Source organism: Ranitomeya variabilis, chromosome 4 (genome assembly GCF_051348905.1).
Source record: "Ranitomeya variabilis isolate aRanVar5 chromosome 4, aRanVar5.hap1, whole genome shotgun sequence".
In the NCBI taxonomy this organism is placed as follows: Eukaryota; Metazoa; Chordata; class Amphibia; order Anura; family Dendrobatidae; genus Ranitomeya; species Ranitomeya variabilis.
The window spans coordinates 651,493,627-651,513,269 of record NC_135235.1 but is presented as its reverse complement, the minus strand read 5'-3'; the positions used below and the strand labels follow the sequence as shown (position 1 = coordinate 651,513,269).

At 41.5% G+C, this 19,643-nt stretch overlaps 1 protein-coding gene across 1 annotated transcript in view; it reads right to left on the bottom strand.

Annotated features, from left to right (window-relative positions):
• Positions 1-2,971: 2,971 nt before the first annotated feature.
• LOC143766198 (uncharacterized) overlaps positions 2,972-19,643 on the bottom strand; it is a 57,208-nt gene continuing 40,536 nt past the window's right edge. The window contains exons 2-7 of the mRNA XM_077253685.1: positions 10,802-10,949; positions 10,013-10,192; positions 9,807-9,930; positions 8,960-9,057; positions 8,671-8,761; positions 2,972-5,306 (exon numbers count right to left, since the gene is read on the bottom strand). Of these exons, the coding sequence (XP_077109800.1) occupies positions 4,036-5,306; positions 8,671-8,761; positions 8,960-9,057; positions 9,807-9,930; positions 10,013-10,192; positions 10,802-10,879 (1,842 nt within the window). The 5' untranslated portion in view covers positions 10,880-10,949 and the 3' untranslated portion in view covers positions 2,972-4,035. The remainder of the gene's footprint in view (positions 5,307-8,670; positions 8,762-8,959; positions 9,058-9,806; positions 9,931-10,012; positions 10,193-10,801; positions 10,950-19,643) is intronic.

Below are 19,643 nucleotides of genomic sequence, written 5' to 3'. Positions count from 1 at the left end.
ATTTTTTATTTTATCAAGGGTAACAGGAGACATTGGACCACAAAATCTGTTGACCAGTTTGTCCTGAGTACGCTGATACCCCATATGTGGGGGGAGGGCACTGTTTGGGCACCCATCAGGGCTCGGAAGGGAAGGAGCGCCGCTTGGAATGCAGACTTTGATGGGATGGTCTGCAGGTGTCATGTTGCATTTGCAGAGATCCTGATGTACCTAAACAGTAGAAACCCCCCACAAGTGACCCCATTTGGGAAACTAGACCCCCCAAAGAGCTTATCTAGATGTGTGGTGAGCACTAGGAACCCCCAACTGCTTCACAGAAGTTTATAATGTAGAGCCATGAAAATAAAAAAAATCATATTTTTTCCACAAAAATGATCTTTTCACCCCCAAATTTTTACTTTCACAAGGGTAACAGGAGAAATTGGACCCTAAAATTTATTGTGCAATTTATGCTGAGTAGGCTGATACCCCATATGTGGGGGATAAACCACTGTTTGGGCGCATGGCAGAGCTTGGAAGGGAAGGAGCGCCGTTTTGGAATGCAGACTTTGATAGAATGGTCTGCAGGCATTATGTTGCGTTTGCAGAGCCCCCGTTGTACCTAAACAGTAGAAACCCCCCACAAGTGACCTCATTTTGGAAACTAGACCCCCCAAGGAACTTATCTAGATGTGTTGTGAGAACTTTGAATGCCCAAGTGCTTCACAGAAGTTTATAATGCAGAGTCGTGAAAACAAAAAAAAATATTTTTTTCACAAAAAAGATTTTTTTAGCCCCCAAATTTTTATTTTCACAAGGGTAACAAGAGAAATTGGACCCCAAAAGTTGTTGTCCAATTTGTCCTGAGTACACTGATACCCCATGTGTGGGGGGGACCACTGTTTGGGCGCATGGCTGAGCTCGGAAGGGAAGGAGTGCCGTTTTGGAATGCAGACTTTTATAGAATGGTCTGCGGGCGTTATGTTGCATTTGCAGAGCCCCAGATATACCTAAACAGTAGAGACCCCCCACAAGTGACCCCATTTTGGAAACTAGACCCCCCAAGGAACTTATCTAGATGTGTGGTAAGAACTTTGAATGCCCAAGTGCTTCACAGAAGTTTATAATGCAGAGTCGTGAAAATAAAAAATATTTTTTTTTCCACAAAAAAATATTTTTTAGCCCCCAAGTTTTTATTTTCACAAGGGTATCAGGAGAAATTGGACCCCAAAAGTTGTTGTCCAATTTATCCCGAGTACGCTGATGCCCCATATGTGGGGGTAAACCACTGTTTGGGCACACGGCAGAGCTCAGAATGTAGGGAGCACCATTTTACGTTTTGAGCACAAAATTGGCTGTGGCGTTTAGAGACCCCCTGATGTACCTAAACAGTGGAAACCCCCCAATTCTAACTCCAACGCTAACCCCAACACACCCCTAACCCTAATCCCAACCCGATCCATAATCCTAATCACAACCCTAACCCCCAAACACCCCTAACCCTAATCCCAAAGCTAACCATAACCCTAATCAAAACCCTAAACCCAACACCCCCCTAATCCTAATCTCAACCCTAACCTCAAAACCTAACCCTAATCCCAATACACCTCTATCCTTAAACCCAACCCTAGCCTTAACCCTAATCCCAAACCTAACTATAATCCCAAATGTAACCCTAATGCCAACTCTAATCCAAATCCTAATCCCAACTCTAACCCTAACTTTAGCCCCAACCCTAGCCCTAACCCTAACTTTAGCCCAAACCCTAACTTTAGCCCTAAACCTAGCCCCAACCCTAACCCTAACTTTAGCCCCAACCCTAACACTAGCCCTAACCCTAGTTCTAACCCTAATCCTAGCTCTAACCCTAACCCAAGCCCTAACCCTAAGGCTAGGTGCACATGTTGCGGATTTTGCTGCGGATCCGCAGCGTTTCCGCAGCAGTTTCCCATGAGTTTACAGTACAATGTAAACCTATGGGAAACATAAAACGCTGTGCCCATGCTGCAGAAAAAAACACACGGAAACGCAGCGGTTTACATTCCGCAGCATGTCAATTCTTTCTGCTGATTCCGCAGCGGTCTTACACCTGCTCCATAATAGAAAACCGCAGGTGTAAAACCGCAGCGGAATCCGCACAAAAACCGCGGTACATCCGCGATAAATCCGCAGGAAAAACGCAGCGTTTTGGTCCTGCGGATTTATCAAATCCGCTGCGGAAAAATCCGCAGAGAACCATTCTATGTGTGCACATATCCTAACCCTACCCCTACCGCTAACCCTACCCCTACCCCTAACCCTATTTGGAAAATAGAAATTCATACATTTTTTTTATTTTATTATTTTTTTCTTACTAAGGGGGTGATAAAGGGGGGGGGGTTATTTACTATTTTTTTATTTTGATCACTGTGATAGGATCTCACAGTGACCAAAATAAAAAAAGAGGAAGAATTTTCTTCTGCCGGCCGGCAGATCATGGCGGGCGCACTGCGCATGCGCCCGCCATTTTCTTACCGGGGCAAGGAGCCGGCGGCCAGGAAAAGACACAGGAGGACCCAGGGACACCGGGTGAGTATGATAGGGTCCCCGAATCCCCCTATTTCTCTGTCCTCTGATGTGCGATCACATCAGAGGACAGAGAATTACAGATATCTTTTCTTTTTTTTTTTTTTTGCGGTCGCCGGTAAACAGTTAATTACCGGCGATCACAAAACAGGGGTCGGTAAAAACCGACCCCGATCATGTTCTTTGGGGTCTCGGCTACCCCTGGCAGCCGAGACCCCAAAGATCTTCCGGGTCCCGGGCGGCGGGCGCACTGCGCCCGCCATTTTTTCCCCGGAAAAAAGATGGCGGCGCCCATCGGGAGCCACGAGGAGCACCGGGGGAGATAGGTGAGTATTGGGGGGCTATCGGGGGCCATCCGGGACCCTATTTCTCTGTCCTCCGATGTGCGATCACATCGGAGGACAGAGAAATTAAAAGGCAAATCGCGTTGTTTTTTTTTTTTTGTTGCGCCCGCCGGTAAACGGTTAATTACCGGCGATCGCAACTCGGGGGTCGGTAAAAACCCCCCGAATCATGTTCTCTGGGGTCTCGGCTACCCTCGGCAACCGAGACCCCAGAGAAAATCCGACTCTGGGGGGCGCTATTCACTTTTTCCACAGCGCCGTTAATTAACGGCGCTGTGGTTTAAGTACCCTAAGCGGCCGCCGTTAAAAGGCGGTCGTTAAGGGGTTAAGCTAACTGTAGTTCATAACATGCACAGTTTGTGAGGCAATGAGAGAAATGTTTTTTTCTTTCAGCAATGTTGACCGCCAATTTCTTTCTCTCCAAACAACTAAATCAAAAGGTGCACGAATCTTCACCTCTGTGCTAAAATACAGTAGAATTTATATTTCTTTCACATACCATAGAAGGTCAAAAGGCACAGCTGTATGACCTCGGGATGATGAAGCTGCACACACACCAGGGATTACGGGTGCCACTTCCAAAGAAAAAGAATCTGTATGTCCATAGAAAAGAAAGCAGATTGGCACACATGCCCCGTATGATGTTTTTATACAATGTGATTTTCTGGATTTTATTTCTCATATTCTATCTCTCAATGTTAAAAAATTAACCTACCCTTAAAATTATAGATTGCTCATGTCTTTGTCAGTAGGCAAACTTACAAAATCAGCAAGGGATCAAATAATTATTTCCTTCACAGTATACTCATCCCCCGTGCTGGCGCCGTACCCTCAGTGTCGGCACTTAGTCTCCCGTGCACGTGACTGCGGCGCCCAATAAGCGCTGGTGTCATTATCCGTGCCTCCTGTAGATTTGAGCAGGAAGAGGAAGTCAGAGATCAGCTGCAGCCTGGACTTCCTCTTCATGTAAGATTTGTCCAATAATGGATTCACCCACATTTCAAAATTGTTAATTGTCAACAAAATTTAATGCTCTAGAAAAAGATTTCCTTAAGTCTACGTTTAAAAATGACTTCTTCTCAGTATCACTTCTCTGATCCTAAGCAAGACAGAATTTGGTAAGCATTTAAACCCAATATCATAAGTGTCACAACAGCTTCTGCCTTGTGTGAGTTCTCTGATGTGAAACAAGATCCCACTTATGTGCAAAACATTTCCCACACTCTGAACATAAAAATGGCTTCTCCCCTGTGTGAATTTTTTGATGATCAACCAGATTTGATTTCAGAGCAAAACATTTGCCGCATTCAGAGCATAAAAATGACTTCTCTCCTGTGTGAATTTTTTGATGTCTAACAAGGTTTGTTTTCACAGCAAACCGTTTTCCACATTCTAAACATGAAAACGGCTTCTCTCCTGTGTGACATGTCTGATGCCCATTTAGCTGAGATTTTTGGTTAAAACACTTCCCACATTCTGAGCAAAAGTATGGCTTCTCCCCTGTGTGAGTTCTCTGATGTATAACAAGAACGATCTTCTGTTTAAAACATTTCCCACATTCTGAACATGTAAATGGTTTCTCTCCTGTGTGACTTCTTTGATGGTCAACAAGAGAGGCTTTCCGAGAAAAAGATTTATCACATTCTGAGCACGAAAATGGCTTCTTTCCTAAGTGAGATTTTTGATGCCCAACAAAATTTTTTTTCGTGGAAAACCTTTTCCCACATTCTGAACATGTAAATGGCTTCTCCCCTGTGTGAGTTGTTTTATGGTCAACAAGACCTGATTTCCTACAAAAACCTTTCCCACATTCTGAGCACATAAATGGCTTCGCCCCTGTGTGAATTTTTTGATGGTCAATAAGACCCGATTTCCAAGAAAAACCTTTCCCACATTCTGAGCAGGTAAATGGCTTCTCCCCTGTGTGAGTTTTTTTATGTCCAATAAGATTTGATTTCCGTGAAAAACATTTCCCACATTCTAAACACGAAAACGGCTTTTCCCCACTGTGACTTTTCTCATGTACAAAAAGATGTGATTTCAATTTAAAACATTTCCCACATATAGAGCATAAATAGGACTTCTCATCTGTGTGAATTCTCGGTCGTATATCTGTGTGACTTTTCTCACATTTATCAAGATTTGATGTTTCTATGTAACATTTTCCACATTTCAAATGTGTAAATGATTTCTCTCCTCTTTCACCTTCACCGTCCGTTCTGTTACATTTATTATCAGTCAGTGATGACTCAAAAGTTAGGACCTGTTGAAAAGAATCAGATGATAGATATTCGCTGTGAACAGCTGATGGGATATCTGGTATAATTGCCTGCTCTTCACATGTATCTTGTGGGACACCATGATCTTCTGCTTTAAAATCTAAAGATATATGTCCCGCTGAGCGTCTGATGCAGTCAACTGCCGAGAATAAAACAGATGTTTTTTATTTTGGTACAATATACCGTAATCTAAATACCATATTATATTCATATTTTATAATATTTCTGTGTAAACATTTCCCTACAAATTGCAGGGCATGTAGCAAAACTCAAAGTGAACAGAAGAGGAAAAATATGCAACAGACACAGCCTCATGCTAAAAACACTAAGTAAAGTCATGCATGCCTCCCAACTTTGCTAGAAGATAGGCAGGGACTAACCATTTGGCCACGTCCCTAGCCATACCCATTTACCATTTCTTTCTACCATGACAGAAGGAGATGTCAAAAGCACCATGGTGGCAGAGAGGGACATTCAGCCAACTGCCCCGGACAGCGGTGAATGGACCCCAGGCCTGTTCCATTGTATCTGGGAGAATGACAACCTATGGATTTATTTTTGTTCATTCATGTATAGTTGTAGCAATCATAACTTTTTCATTTTTAAGCTCCTCGTGAACTCCCATGCTGTCTATTCTATTTTAATGTACTATTAAAAAATGTTAACATTTTACAGATGGTGAATGCAGAAAATGTCTAGATAAAAAGCAGCAGAAAAAAATTGCAGCATTTATGATAAGTGTGAAAACAGCCTCAGCCTTACATATTTATTAATTTTTATGGTTTTAATACAGAAAAATAAAGGTAATCAAATAATTTACCAATCACTGTAAATAATTCACTATGTAAAACAATTTTTGTTCCTGGCTTCCAAGTGTAACATTTCAACTGCTTATGTTTAAACACTATGGAAACACGACTACATTCAGCACAAACTTTGATTTTACGACCACAGGCCAGAAAATTTTTGTATTTATGGTGTCAAAAAAAGGAAATTACACTATAACTAATTTTTATTTATTTTTTTTGTTCCTGGGTCCAAAGTGTGTTTTCCTAACCCGTTATGCCTAAAACAAATAGAAAATAGTTGTTGTTCTACAAAAACTTTGCTTCTGTGATCAGGGCAATGAAATTTTGAAATGTGTCTGTTTTCGGGAAAATTCTCCATTTGTATTCAATACTGAGTAGTTGTCATTGTCCTGATCACAGAAGCAAAGTTTTTGTGGAACAACAACTATTTTCTATTTGTTTTAGGCATAACGGGTTAGAAATACACACTTTGGACCCAGGAACAAAAACTAAATAAAAATTTGTTACATATGTTCATCGCATTGTACAGGTTATTACAATTACAGGGATACCAAATATGTCTGATGTTATTTATAGTGCTTCAGAATGTAATTCTTATAATTGTTTTTCATCATTTATTTAGTATATTTACAGAAAGAAAAAACAAATCACCGACTTTGATTTTACCCCTAAAATACAGATACCTAAAAATGCACATGTATATCCCTTTACTGACCTCGGACGTACTATACCGTCCGATGTCGGCTCCCCTGCTTTGATGCAGGGCTCCGCGGTGAGCCCGCATCAAAGCCGGGACATGTCAGCTGTTTTGAACAGCTGACATGTGCCCGCAATAGGCGCGGGCAGAATCGCGATCTGCCCGCGCCTATTAACTAGTTAAATGCCGCTGTCAAACGCAGACAGCGGCATTTAACTACCGCATCCGGCCGGGGCGGCCGGATATGACGTCATCGCCGACCCCCGTCACATGATCGGAGGTCGGCGATGCTTCTGAATGGTAACCATAGAGGTCCTTGAGACCTCTATGGTTACTGATCCTCGGCAGCTGTGAGCGCCACCCTGTGGTCGGCGCTCACAGCACACCTGCAATTCTGCTGTGTAGCAGCGATCTTATGATCGCTGCTACATAGCAGAGCCGATCGCGCTGTGCCTGCTTCTAGCCTCCCATGGAGGCTATTGAAGCATGGCAAAAGTGAAAAAGTTAAAAAAAAATGTGAAAAAAATAAAAAAAAACATAAAAGTTTAAATCACCCCCCTTTCGCCCCAATCAAAATAAATCAATAAAAAAAATCAAACCTACACATATTTGGTATCGCCGCATTCAGAATCGCCCGGTCTATCAATAGAAAAAAAGCATTAACCTGATCGCTAAACGGCGTAACGAGAAAAGAAATCGAAATGCCAGAATTCCTTTTTTTTTGTCGCTGCGACATTGCATTAAAATGCAATAACGGGCGATCAAAAGAACGTATCTGCAGTGAAATGGTATCATTAAAAACGCCAGCTCGGCACGCAAAAAATAAGCCATCAACCGACCCCAGATCATGAAAAATGGAGACGCTACGAGTATTGGAAAATGGCGCAATTTTTTTTTTTTTTTTTTTTTAGCAAAGTTTGGAATTTTTTTTCACCACTTAGGTAACAAATAACCTAGTCATGTTAGGTGTCTATGAACTCGTAATGGCCGGGAGAATCATAATGGTAGGTCAGTTTTAGCATTTAGTGAACCTAGCAAAAAAGCCAAGCAAAAAACAAGTGTGGGATTGCACTTTCTTTGCAATTTCACCGCACTTGGAATTTTTTTCCCGTTTTCTAGTACACGACATGGTAAAACCAATGATGTCGTTCAAAAGTACAACTCGTCCCGCAAAAAATAAGCCCTCACATGGCCAAATTGACGGAAAAATAAAAAAGTCATGGCTCTGGGAAGGAGGGGAGTGAAAAACGAAAACGGAGAAACGAAAAATCCCAAGGTCATGAAGGGGATATAGAGATGTAAGCTCTATATACCAGTACAATGTGCCTTTATTGAAGCAGTTCAATCACAATCAAAAAGTGAAAATTCTCCTATACATGACATTCTTGGTCAGGCAACAGGTTGGATGTTTAATTCCTGGGGAAAAGTAGACTTCAAGAAGAGTGAAGAATGAGATTATTAAATGAATGTGAGTATCTACAGTGCCAAGACAGATGTCAGCCCCTCCCAGGGGTGGAGGAGCATCTCCATTCTATGGTGCTGTCATGGATGATGATTAAAGTTTTCTTAGTGTTAATTTGGTTTATAGGAAAAACACCATGACAGCACGAGTTTCACCCCTTAACTTGAATCTTTGATGTAAATGAAAAAACTTTAACACTCAACCAGACCTGCATATTTGGAAATACATTGAGGTTGAAGGTGGGTGGAGGGAAAGCGGCTAAATGACCTAGTTTTGTTTCCTGTCCCCATTAGGGCACAAAGTCATCCTCCTGTGGTGCTGTCATGGATGGTCCACAGAAAATGAATTACCAGTAAGAAGAATTCCATAATATTTTCATCCATAATTATTGAGTATTTTGGCAAATGGGGTAAACCTAAAGTTATGAAACCTGAAAAGACCACAGAAATCATAACAAATAACACAAAATGATGCCAGTCAGTGACTGAGTGGAATCTGTGACTTCTCTGCAGTTAGCGGTTATCACTGTACTCACCCGGGTAGTCATATGTAGGAATCTCCTCTTTACACCACTCATCATCCCTCACAAACGTCTCTGTAGTATTATCATGGGTCAGATCTTTACCCTGAAATCAATATTGTAAAAGTCACAGACAGATGGAGAAGTCACATCTATGATCAGCTCTAATCCTGCCATCTCCACCGTTCTCATTACACAAGTATAAAACATATAATACTGGTGGATAAAACAAAACTAAACACAAAACCTTCACAGCCATCTACACATCATAGGGGAGCTCTCATGACACCTTCTCTCCATCTACCTGATGATCCTGAGGAACATCGAGATCTTCTTGTTTACAGTCATGTGGAAGAAGAGGACGAGGACATCTCTCTGGTGTTGTCCTCTTACTGGATAGATCTGGAGGAAACACATACAGGGACTGAATTCATTCTTTACATACAGATAATTATAGGCCGTGTCAGGGCCGGCCCGAGAGATTCCGGCGCCCTAGGCGAAACTATTTTGTTGCGCCCCTACTACTTTTAACATACCTCCCAACTTTTGAAGATGGGAAAGAGGGACACGCCGCGGCAAATTTTAGGCCACGCCTCTGACCACACCCATTCATAACTAGCCACACCCATATCCATGTCCCAACCACACCTATTTAGCACTGCTGATCACACTGTTTCATAAAAAATAATTATAAACAAAATAATATGGCCACACAGTGCTCCATACTGTATAATGGCCACACATGATGCTCCATACTGTATAATGGCCACACATGATGCTCCATACTGTATAATGACCACACATGATGCTCCATACTGTATAATGACCACACATGATGCTCCATACTGTATATTGGCCGCACATGATACTTAGTAACGTATAATGGCCACACATAGCTACTCCTACACATGCGGCTGCGCTCCATACACACGCGCTCCGCTCCACACACCTCGTACACACGCGCTCCGCTCCATACACCTCATACACATTCAGCTCCGCTCCATACACCTTTTGCCTTTTGAAAAGATGTTTAATAATTTATTCTATTTTTTCTATGGTGCACCTTTAGGGTCGGCGCCCTAGGCAGCCGCCTAGTTCGCCTATACGTTCGGGCCGGCCCTGGGCCGTGTGTATTTAGTCCTGTCTATTACCTGGTGATGTGAGGGGCTGGGGAGCCTCCATCATGACGTCCTTGTACAGATCTTTGTGTCCTTCTAAATACTCCCACTCCTCCATGGAGAAATAGACGGTGACATCCTGACACCTTATAGGAACCTGACACATACAATGATACCATTATTCCCTGATCCCTTCATAGTGTTACTGTATAATGTACCAATATTCCCAGCAGTGTCACCTCTCCAGTCAGCAGTTCAATCATTTTGTAGGTGAGTTCTATGATCTTCTCATCATTGATGTCCTCATGTATAAGTGGATGAGATGGAGGCTCCGTGATTGGGCTCAGGGGTCTTCCCCATCCCTCAGACACAGGGACCTGACAGCGCTCACTAGGGGTATTTTTCACTACTATGTAATCCTGGTAATGGAAAATACACTAATCTCACAAAAAAAGAAAAAAATGAATGGCACCAAGGTCATGCAAATTTAACACCTGTCACTCTGGATGGCAGGCACTTTATGAACAGCGGTATATAAGCTCTGGGCATAGGTGCACAGCATGAAGGAAAAAACATCCGTCTAAAAAATGTGCAACAGCAGAAAAGATGCAGCACTCACCCATGAGCTGTTTCAACAAAGTCCTTTATTAAACCATTGTGGATCTGTGGACAAAGTTCATGGGACAGGCAGGTGCAGGAGGAATGCTGGGAAGGACAACGGCCGTTTCACGTCAAAGACGCTTCTACGGGTCCATGACTGTAGAAGCGCCTTGACGCGAAATGGCCGTCGTCCTTTCCTGCGTTCCTCCTGCACCTGCCTGTCCCATGAACGTTGTCCACAGATCCACAATGGTTTAATAAAGGACTTTGTTGAAACAGCTCATGGGTGAGTGCTGCATCTTTTCTGCTCTTGAACATTAATAAATCTCCCTATAGACATTTCCAGAGTCCTCACCTCTCCAGTTCTGTCCATCTGTTATTCCCATAGATAAGAATGATGTAATGATGACATCATCAGAATCTCTCACCTCTCCAGTAAGCCGGAAGAGGATCTCTAAAGTGAGGTGTAATATCCTCTCCACCATCTTGTCCCCGTCCCTATCCATCCTTGAGGGGTCAATCAGGAAAATTCTCTTATACAGAAGATCTCCACTGAGGAACAGATATTGTAGGGACCTGAATGGGAAGAAGATGAGGTAATGTAATATCAAAGAATCCCAGGAAATAACACAATTACTGGAGATAATAAGGGTAAACATATGAAAAGATCTAAAGCAGTGTCTCCATATTTAAGGGTTGAGCATGTTACACCTTCACATTACGTTAATAACATCTAATCACGAGCCACAGAGGTGTTACCAATACGTAGAGCACTACATTTTTAGGCTGATGTGGAAATGCTTTCAAACCTAAAAGTTTTAAGTTTGGTTTTTATCCATTAACAACATGTAAAGTAAATGAACAAAAGAAAAATCAAAATCAATATGTGGTGTGACCACCCTCTGCCTTTAAAAAAGAATAAATTCTTACAAATTGAGGTCACAGAATTTGAAAGAACGAGCTACAGATCTTTTGTGGATATAGGCTTGCACAAATCCTTGTGCAAATTTAATTTGATGAAATGGAGCCCCAAACTTGCCTGCAGACATTCATTATTGTGCCGCTTTCCAACACTTCGGCAAACAAACTACCATCCGTTGTCGCCAAATATTTCAATTTTTCAGTCTTGAGCACAAGCTCCAATTTTACTGCACCCCATCTCCTATATTTTCATGCATAGTTGAGTCACTTGATTTTGTTTCCATGTGGAAGGTTTGGGTTTGGTTGCAATTCTTCCATGATGACCACTTCTGGCTACACTTCTCCGAACAGTAGGCTGATGTACCTGGGGTCATCTCATTGCAGCCAGTTCCAGATTGATTGCACTATTAAACATCTTCCCATTTTGATGGGAAATAAAACAGAAGGAAGGGTAATGTGTCTTTCATCTGCTGCACTAAGTGTCCTTGGCCGATCACTGCATCTATGGCTACTATCATTGCCCATTTCTTGATGTCCTTGATGCAGATAAATACTGTCAGATTCTTATCCATCATGCAGTTCCATAAGGAGTGAACATTGTAAAAAAAAACAAAAAACTATTGTGTAATCTCACTTTTTTGCAGTTTCACAGCAGTATGAATTTGTTTCCTGTATTCCAGTACACTACAGTTGGGCTCAAAAGTTTACAAACCCCGGCAGTATTTTTGCTTTTTTGAACCCTTTTCAGAGAATATGAATTATAACACCAAAACTTTTTCTTCACTCATGGCTAGTAGATGGGTGAAATCATTTATTGTCAACCTACCGTGTTTTCTCTTTTTAAATCATAATGACAACCCAAAACATCCAAATGACCCGGATCAAAAGTTCACATACCCTGGCAGATTTTGGCCTGATAGCATGCACAGAAGTAGACACAAATTGGGTTGAATGGCTACTAAAGTTAACATCATCACCTGTGACCTGTTTGCTTGTAATCAGTGTGTGTGCATAAAAGCTGAGTGAGTCTCTGGGATACAGACTGGCATCAAAACAACTAGTGTATTGTAAAACATTTCAGAAGAAGAAAAGTTGCTCAAAATTTTGCAACTTTTTAATTAAAGTGGCATTCCATAAATCTGTCTAAAACATCTGGAAAACCTACAAGTATGTTAAAAATCTGAAAATCAAACTAAATCACAAAAGAACTTGAAAAAAGGTGCAAACTAATGAATTTGTTGCAAATAAAAAAAGTCACTAATTGATGGGTATTTACTTCAAAATACTGGTGGAAATGCAATGAATGAATCAGTCCCGTGGTGTTTTCACCCTGCATCTTAATTCATTCTTGAAAAAAGAAACATCAACAGTTAAGACATTTCTGCATTAAAAAACGCTTTAAATCTGACCAATAAATGGTGAGCACGAGAAAAAAATTGGCCAATAGAAATCACAAAAAAGCGCACCAAATTTTGGCTCAATAGGTTTTTTGACGTGGATTTTCCAAACTGAAAAATCCACACAAAAAATGTATGTGTCAATGGATCTACAGGAAAAGGTAGTTGAATTGTATAAAACAGGAAAGGAATACAAAAAGATATCCAAGGAATTGATAATGCCAGTCGGCAGCGTTCAAACTGTGATTAACAAATGGAAAATCAGGGGCTCTGTAAAAACAAAACCACCGTCAGGTAGACCAACAAAAATGTCATCCACAACTGCCAGGAAAATTGTTCAGGATGCAAAGAAAAAAACACAAATAACACCAGCTGAAATACAGGACTCTCTGAAAACTAGCAGTGTGCTGTTTCAAGATGCACAATAAGGAGGCACTTGAAGAAAAATGGGCTGCATGGTCGAGTCACCATAAGAAAGCCATTACTGCACAAATGCCACAAAGTATCTCACCTACAATACGCAAAACAGCACAGAGACAAGACTCAAAACTTCTAGAATATGGTAAATTGGAGTGTTGAGACCAAAATTGAACTTTTTGGCCACAACCATAAACGATACATTTGGAGAGAGGTCAACATGGCCTATGATGAAAGGAACACCATTCCTACTGTAAAGCACGGAGGTGGATCGCTGAAGTTTTGGGAATGTGTGAGCTACAAAGGCACAGGAAACTTGGTCAAAGTTGAAGGAAAGATGAATGCAGCATGCTATCAGCAAATACTGGAGGCAAATTTGCAATCATCAGCCCGGAAGCTGTGCATGGGACGTACTTGGATGTTTCAATATGACAACGATCAACAACACAACTGGTCCTGCACAAAACAAGCCATCACATGGCCATACTGATAGAAACAGAAAAAAAGTTATGCTTTTGGGAAGAAGGGGAGCAAAAACTCAAAAAAATGAAAAGATTGGAGTATACAATGAAGGGATGTCACCATGTAGGATCATCCTTATTCTCATTTGCCCATGGAAATACAAGAGGCAATGGAATGAAACTGAAAGGGAGAAATTACAGATTAGATATTAGAAAATACTTTTTGACTGTGAGGGTGATCAACGAGTGGAACACGCTGCCACGAGACGGGGTGAGTTCTCCTTCAATGGAAGTCTTCAAACAGAGGCTGGACAGTCATCTGTCTGAGATGGTTTATTTATTCCTGCACTTAGCAGGGGGTAGAATATGATGACCCTGGAGGTCCCTTCCAACTCTAACATTCTATGATTCTATGTCTCAAAATGGTATTCTCAAGCTCGACATTTATCTGCTATTGAGGAAATATATATAGAGAGAGAGACACGTGTGTACACATACACACAAATAATATACAGACACCAGTTAATCACCTGCAGCAGCACTATGAAGAGCCGGCTTCTCTGGTCTCCAACAATGTCCCCGGCCAGTTCTTCCAAATATATTTTTGCAGAAAATCCTAGCTTGGGCAGCATAAAGTATCTGACAGATTTCTTTAAGGAAGATGGAGTTCCATCAGAGAGTGTGAACTTCGAAGACCATTTTAGCTCTGTTCAGCTGAGTGACGCCATTTCCCAAGGAAGGAAACTGGGACAACACTTAAACCCATGGAGTACTAGTGGAAGTCCATTTGTGTATTCTACCTTCCGGAACTGAATCATGTCCCACTATGTGATGAACAAAGGAACTTTTCTATTACTTGATATGTATTCGGGAAAAACTGACACCTTTACTCAGGCACTGGGCAATACTGTAAAAGCAAAGAAGGAACCACAGTGAATAGTAGCACAAATAAAGACAACTATCAGGTACTGTAAAGGTGCATTTAGATTTCAGCTCTCCAATGTACTATTAATGCTTACACAGGCCGACAAATAATGATGTGGACAGAAGATAAAGCAAACTGACAGGCACAACCAACAGACGATCTCTATGTGCTACAGGCTCACAAAATAAAAATGCATATACTAAAAAAGAAAAAGAAAAAAAAAAAAGAAGATTACGATCTATATGAACAACAGCAGCGCACACTAATAGTAATCATGAAAAATACTATTTTTTAGGCTTTAATACAAAACAAAAATAAAAAGCACAAATGGTTAAAATACACAATAAGGCCCCATTTTGCTTCATAAAGAACTCAAACTTGCTCACTATGATAAGTGGCCAGAATTACCAACTACCTCCCATATAATGGGTTAATCAGTAGGTCCAAGGAGAAGTAGATTCAGGGTGTCAAGACCATAGGACTTTTGATTCTAAATGTGAATCCATACTTTTTTTTTTTTTTAACGTGGAGTTCCTAGGCATTTACCAACCCCCTAGGAGCTTATTAGTGTAAATGATGGATTACTGGGCACATAGTTGTCTTTCTATCCCTGACGAAGTTGTCAGACCCCTTACTGCAACGAGTCGGGTGCCTGGTGGGTGAGTACCCCTATCTGTACCTATATCATATACCATATGTCTGTTGCACTCTGATATTAACCCCTTTCTGACATCTGACATAATGATCTGTCCATGTGGTGTGCGGGCGATCGTCGACGGGTGTCAGCTGATTTCGACAGCTGATACCTGGCATTAAGTGCCAGGAGTGGTCATGCATCACTCCCAGAACTTTAACCCTCGAAATGCTGTGATCGAAAAAGATCGCAGCATTCCAGGAGCTGGCAGAGGGCTGACAACACTTCTGCCTTTGGTTCGGATACCCCATGGTGTGATGCGGGGTCCCGATCGTTGCCAGGGTGACCCGATGTTGTCAGGACGACATCCGGATCACCAAAGCTATGAAACTTGCTGATCATGTGCAGTGCATGATCAGCAACTTTCCCTGTCAGTGCAGAGCTGAGAGTTTCTGCTGCATCCCCATGCTATAGAAGCAATCAGCCTGCAAAAAATTATAGTCCCAGTGGGGGACAAAGAAAAAAAGTTTTAAAAAAAAGTAAAACCATTTTTTTAAATAATTGTAAAAATATATTTTTTAAAATAAAAAATAAAAAAAATCTAAAAATATTGTCTCTATAAATAAATATTTGAATGAAAAAAATATATAAACATAATATAAGTACACATTTTATAGGTCCGCAAAGACCCGACCTATAAAATTGTCCCACTAGTTAACCACTTTAGCGAACACCATAAAAAAACAAGGCAAAAAGCAATGCTTTATCATCATAATGCCAAACAAAAAGTGGAATAAAATGCTATTTAAAAAACGGATATAGGGGGGCATGGCCTGGCAATGGCTCCAAGTGGATGTGTTCACTAAACCTCCTACTGCTCCCGGGTACCAAAGTACTGCAGTGCGCAGGCTCTGGGCCTCTCTGCCCTTTCCAGGCGCCTGCGCACTGCAGTACTTTTCACTGCCCTCAACAGGGCAGAGAAGTACACGTGCACAGGAGCATGATGCCAGGAAGCGATGAAGAAGCAGGCGGGCGGTGTCACAAGAAGATGGGAGGCGTTGGACCCGGACCTGCGACACCTATCGGACCGGACCGCCCTGCAGGTGAGTATAATAAAACTTATTTTTCTTCTCTTGCTGGTCAAATCAGGGGCTTATCTACAGCATTTTAGAATGCTGTAGATAACCCCTGAAAAGCAGTGGCTGCAGCTAATATCGGCCAAAACAGGTGACAGGTACCCTTTAACAGACAAATCAGTCTCTGCTCCAGATCAAGATTCTAAAATGGCGTATGTTGCTCACTCTCGCACTGCCTCCCCTTCCTCACAAGAGCATCTCTCCAGAGAAAATATGCTAGAAGATGCAGGAAGGAGAGACACCCACTTCAACACCTCTTCTATACCTTCACCAAGCTCTGCTAATGCCCCTGTGGTGACACCATCTCAGAATCTGGCATTGATGATGGTAGAAATCAAAGATCTCTGTTCTCAAATGGGGAATATTCTGACCAAAACAGATATGGAAGGTTATATTACCCACTTGGAAAATCTATATAAGTCTGAGATACAAGGCCTTGATGCGTCACTCTCACAAGTCACCGATAGAGTGACCCAGCTGGAATCTTCCTCTGCCACAGATGCCACAGAACAAAAGGTGCAAAGTCAAATAATAGAATGCCATTCTACACAGATTGACTGTGTTTGGGGTCCCGTACGGATCGATCCCTGCCCGGTATACCCCACCCTCCTCCTCTCCAGTGGTAAGCATTGTCTAATCTTTTATCTCTTGCTGTGGTGCTTGCATTGTCTCCCACAGTTTCTATCTAGTAAACACACCTGACTGCTTCCCTATTAGTACCTTAGATGTGGGAGATCGTGGTGGGGGTACTGGCAGAGATTCACGTTTTTAACTATCCCTTTTTCTATTTATATGTTATGTATTTATGCACTTTATGCTGATTAATTAATAAACATTTGAACTTTTGCACCATCTTTCTGCTCCGTTGGTACTCCTCTTTTCTTAAATGATCTATATGGAGCTAGCTTGCTTTCTTGGCAGTGGGTCTTTTGAGCACGATTGAGTGTCTTGACTGCCCCATTTTTTGATTATGCCTTGTTTCGTTATCATTATTTGGTATGATAGAGGACCTCAAGAATTGAAACCGCTGCAATAATATTGGCATAAAGGGTTTACCTGAAGTAACTGGAACAGCCGATGTTATTCCCACCCTTTGCGGCATCTTTAATATGCTCCTGGAAAGGCCACCTACCGAAGAAACACTTACTGACAGAGCACCCTGAGCTTTAAGACCCCACAACAATGACTCCGACATCCCCAGAGATGTAATTTGCTGAGTTCATTATTTCAAAACCAAAGAAGAAATTATGAGACAGGCTCAGTCCAAAGGACCTATGGATTTTGTTGGGGCCCATTTATATATTATGGTGGACTTATCTAGGTCAACCTTAGCAAAACGAAGGGCTCTGCACCCACTGTTAGAAGTTCTCAGAGAAAGAAGTGTCCCCCTACCTGTGGGGTTTTCCCTTCCAATTACAAGTGCGCAACCAGCATGGACCTTTCTTTCTGAGGAACCCACACAGATTGCGGTAATTCCTAGAAGACCTGGATCTGCCAGAAAGTACTATCTCTGACTGGCCCAAAAAACCCCACTGACTCCTTCGGACTCCTACGTGAATCGTCGACAAGTACAACAATCCCAAAGACCCAGAAGATGACCATCCTCTCATTCTTGTCCAGTTGAACGATGATATCTCTGGTTGTTTCGGTTTCATTCTAGGGTATTCAATGAAAGCTTGTCTATTGAATTTGATATATCACTCACCAACTTCTTTTTTCTAGCATTTATATTGTGGACTTAGGTGTAACTGGACCTGTTAGAATCACAAGACACTTTATATGATGTGATCCATACTGTGGATAGCCAAGGGTGATGTCGTTCGATATAACATGCCTTTGAAGGAGATTCTACTGAGCCCTTAGACTAATAATATAGACACAAATATGCGATGTACATCATGTGAATGTGAGAAGATTTATGAACATGCAAGTAGATACCTGTAGTTAGTAAGACAGACTAAAACAAGTTTCAGAAACATCTAACGGTCTAGAATGAACACTGGGATATGTTCGAATAGGGTTAATTATTACATTTTCCTTTCCTTACAGGATGCCTAGTGTTATACATCTTTAAATGGGCATGATTATTTTGATAGTTGGAACATAGCGTTCTTGTTTTTGTTAGCGTTTTTATAGGCTTCTTACAATCTTTATTTTGTCCGGGCCAAGATCCCCGGGAGTTATTCAATGTTGCCTTGAAAGACACTCCCCAATTAGGGCGACTTGTTTTATACAAGTTTACTTGGGAAGGACTCCGCTACCACAGGGTTTCCTTTTCCCTTCCCTTAGGATCAAGGATTTGGCCTATTCTTTATATATATTTCAGCCTTCTATCTTTAGGCTATGTGCACACGTTGCAGATTTTGCTGCGGATCCGCAGTGGATCTGCAGCTGCGGGTCCGCAGCAGCTTTCCATGCGTTTACAGTACAATGTAAACCTATGGAAAATGCAATCCCCAGTGCCTATTCTGCAGAAAAAAAACGCGCGGAAACGCTGCGGGTTACATTCCGCAGGATTTCAATTCTTTGTGCGGATTCCGCAGCGGTTCCTTATATACACATTCCATTAAGTAAAACCATGTACACCTGTTGCTTGACATGATTGGTTTACATTCATTACAAAATCAAATGTGAGACTTATTTTGTGTGGATAAGGAGGCGATAATCTGAGTAGGTGTCGTGATTTCTGGTAGGCTGTCTCACATTTGATTTTGTAATGAATGTAAACCAATCATGTCAAGCAACAGGTGTACATGGTTTTACTTAATGGAATGGGTATATAAGGATGTTTTCATGTATTGTTCATATGCTTATGACTAAGAACTTTGTTCGAAACGCGTCAGGCGTTTAGGGGCTGCGGCCCCACATGATGTTTTTTTCTTGACATGAGAATAAAGTACTGAAGATTTTATGAAGAGACGCCTGGTGCTGGAACTTTTTCCTTTCCTTTTTGCTGTTATCAATTAATGTAGCTTCTCTAAATGTTAGAGGGTTTAATGTCCTGCAAAAATGTTCTCAAATTGTATACGGGATGCATAAAATGGGAGTGAAAATTCTTTTGTTAAAGGAGACCTATTTTAAATGTAATCACTTCCCAGAAATGAAGAACCAGTACTACACAACCTGGTATCATAGTTTGAATCCGATGGCTAAATCTAAAGGGGTCAGCATTGCTATTCACAAAAATTTCCCCTTCACCCAACTAGGGCTTGAAATTAATGATAATGGACATTTTTGGTTATTGAAGATCTCTTTTTTTAAATCAGATCTACACACTAGCTAACTTATATCTTCCAAACAAAGAGCAAGTGAGGACCAGACTGAGATACCTGCGGTGACAGGATGGTTTTATGGAAGGCCTTTTGATTTTGGGGGGAAC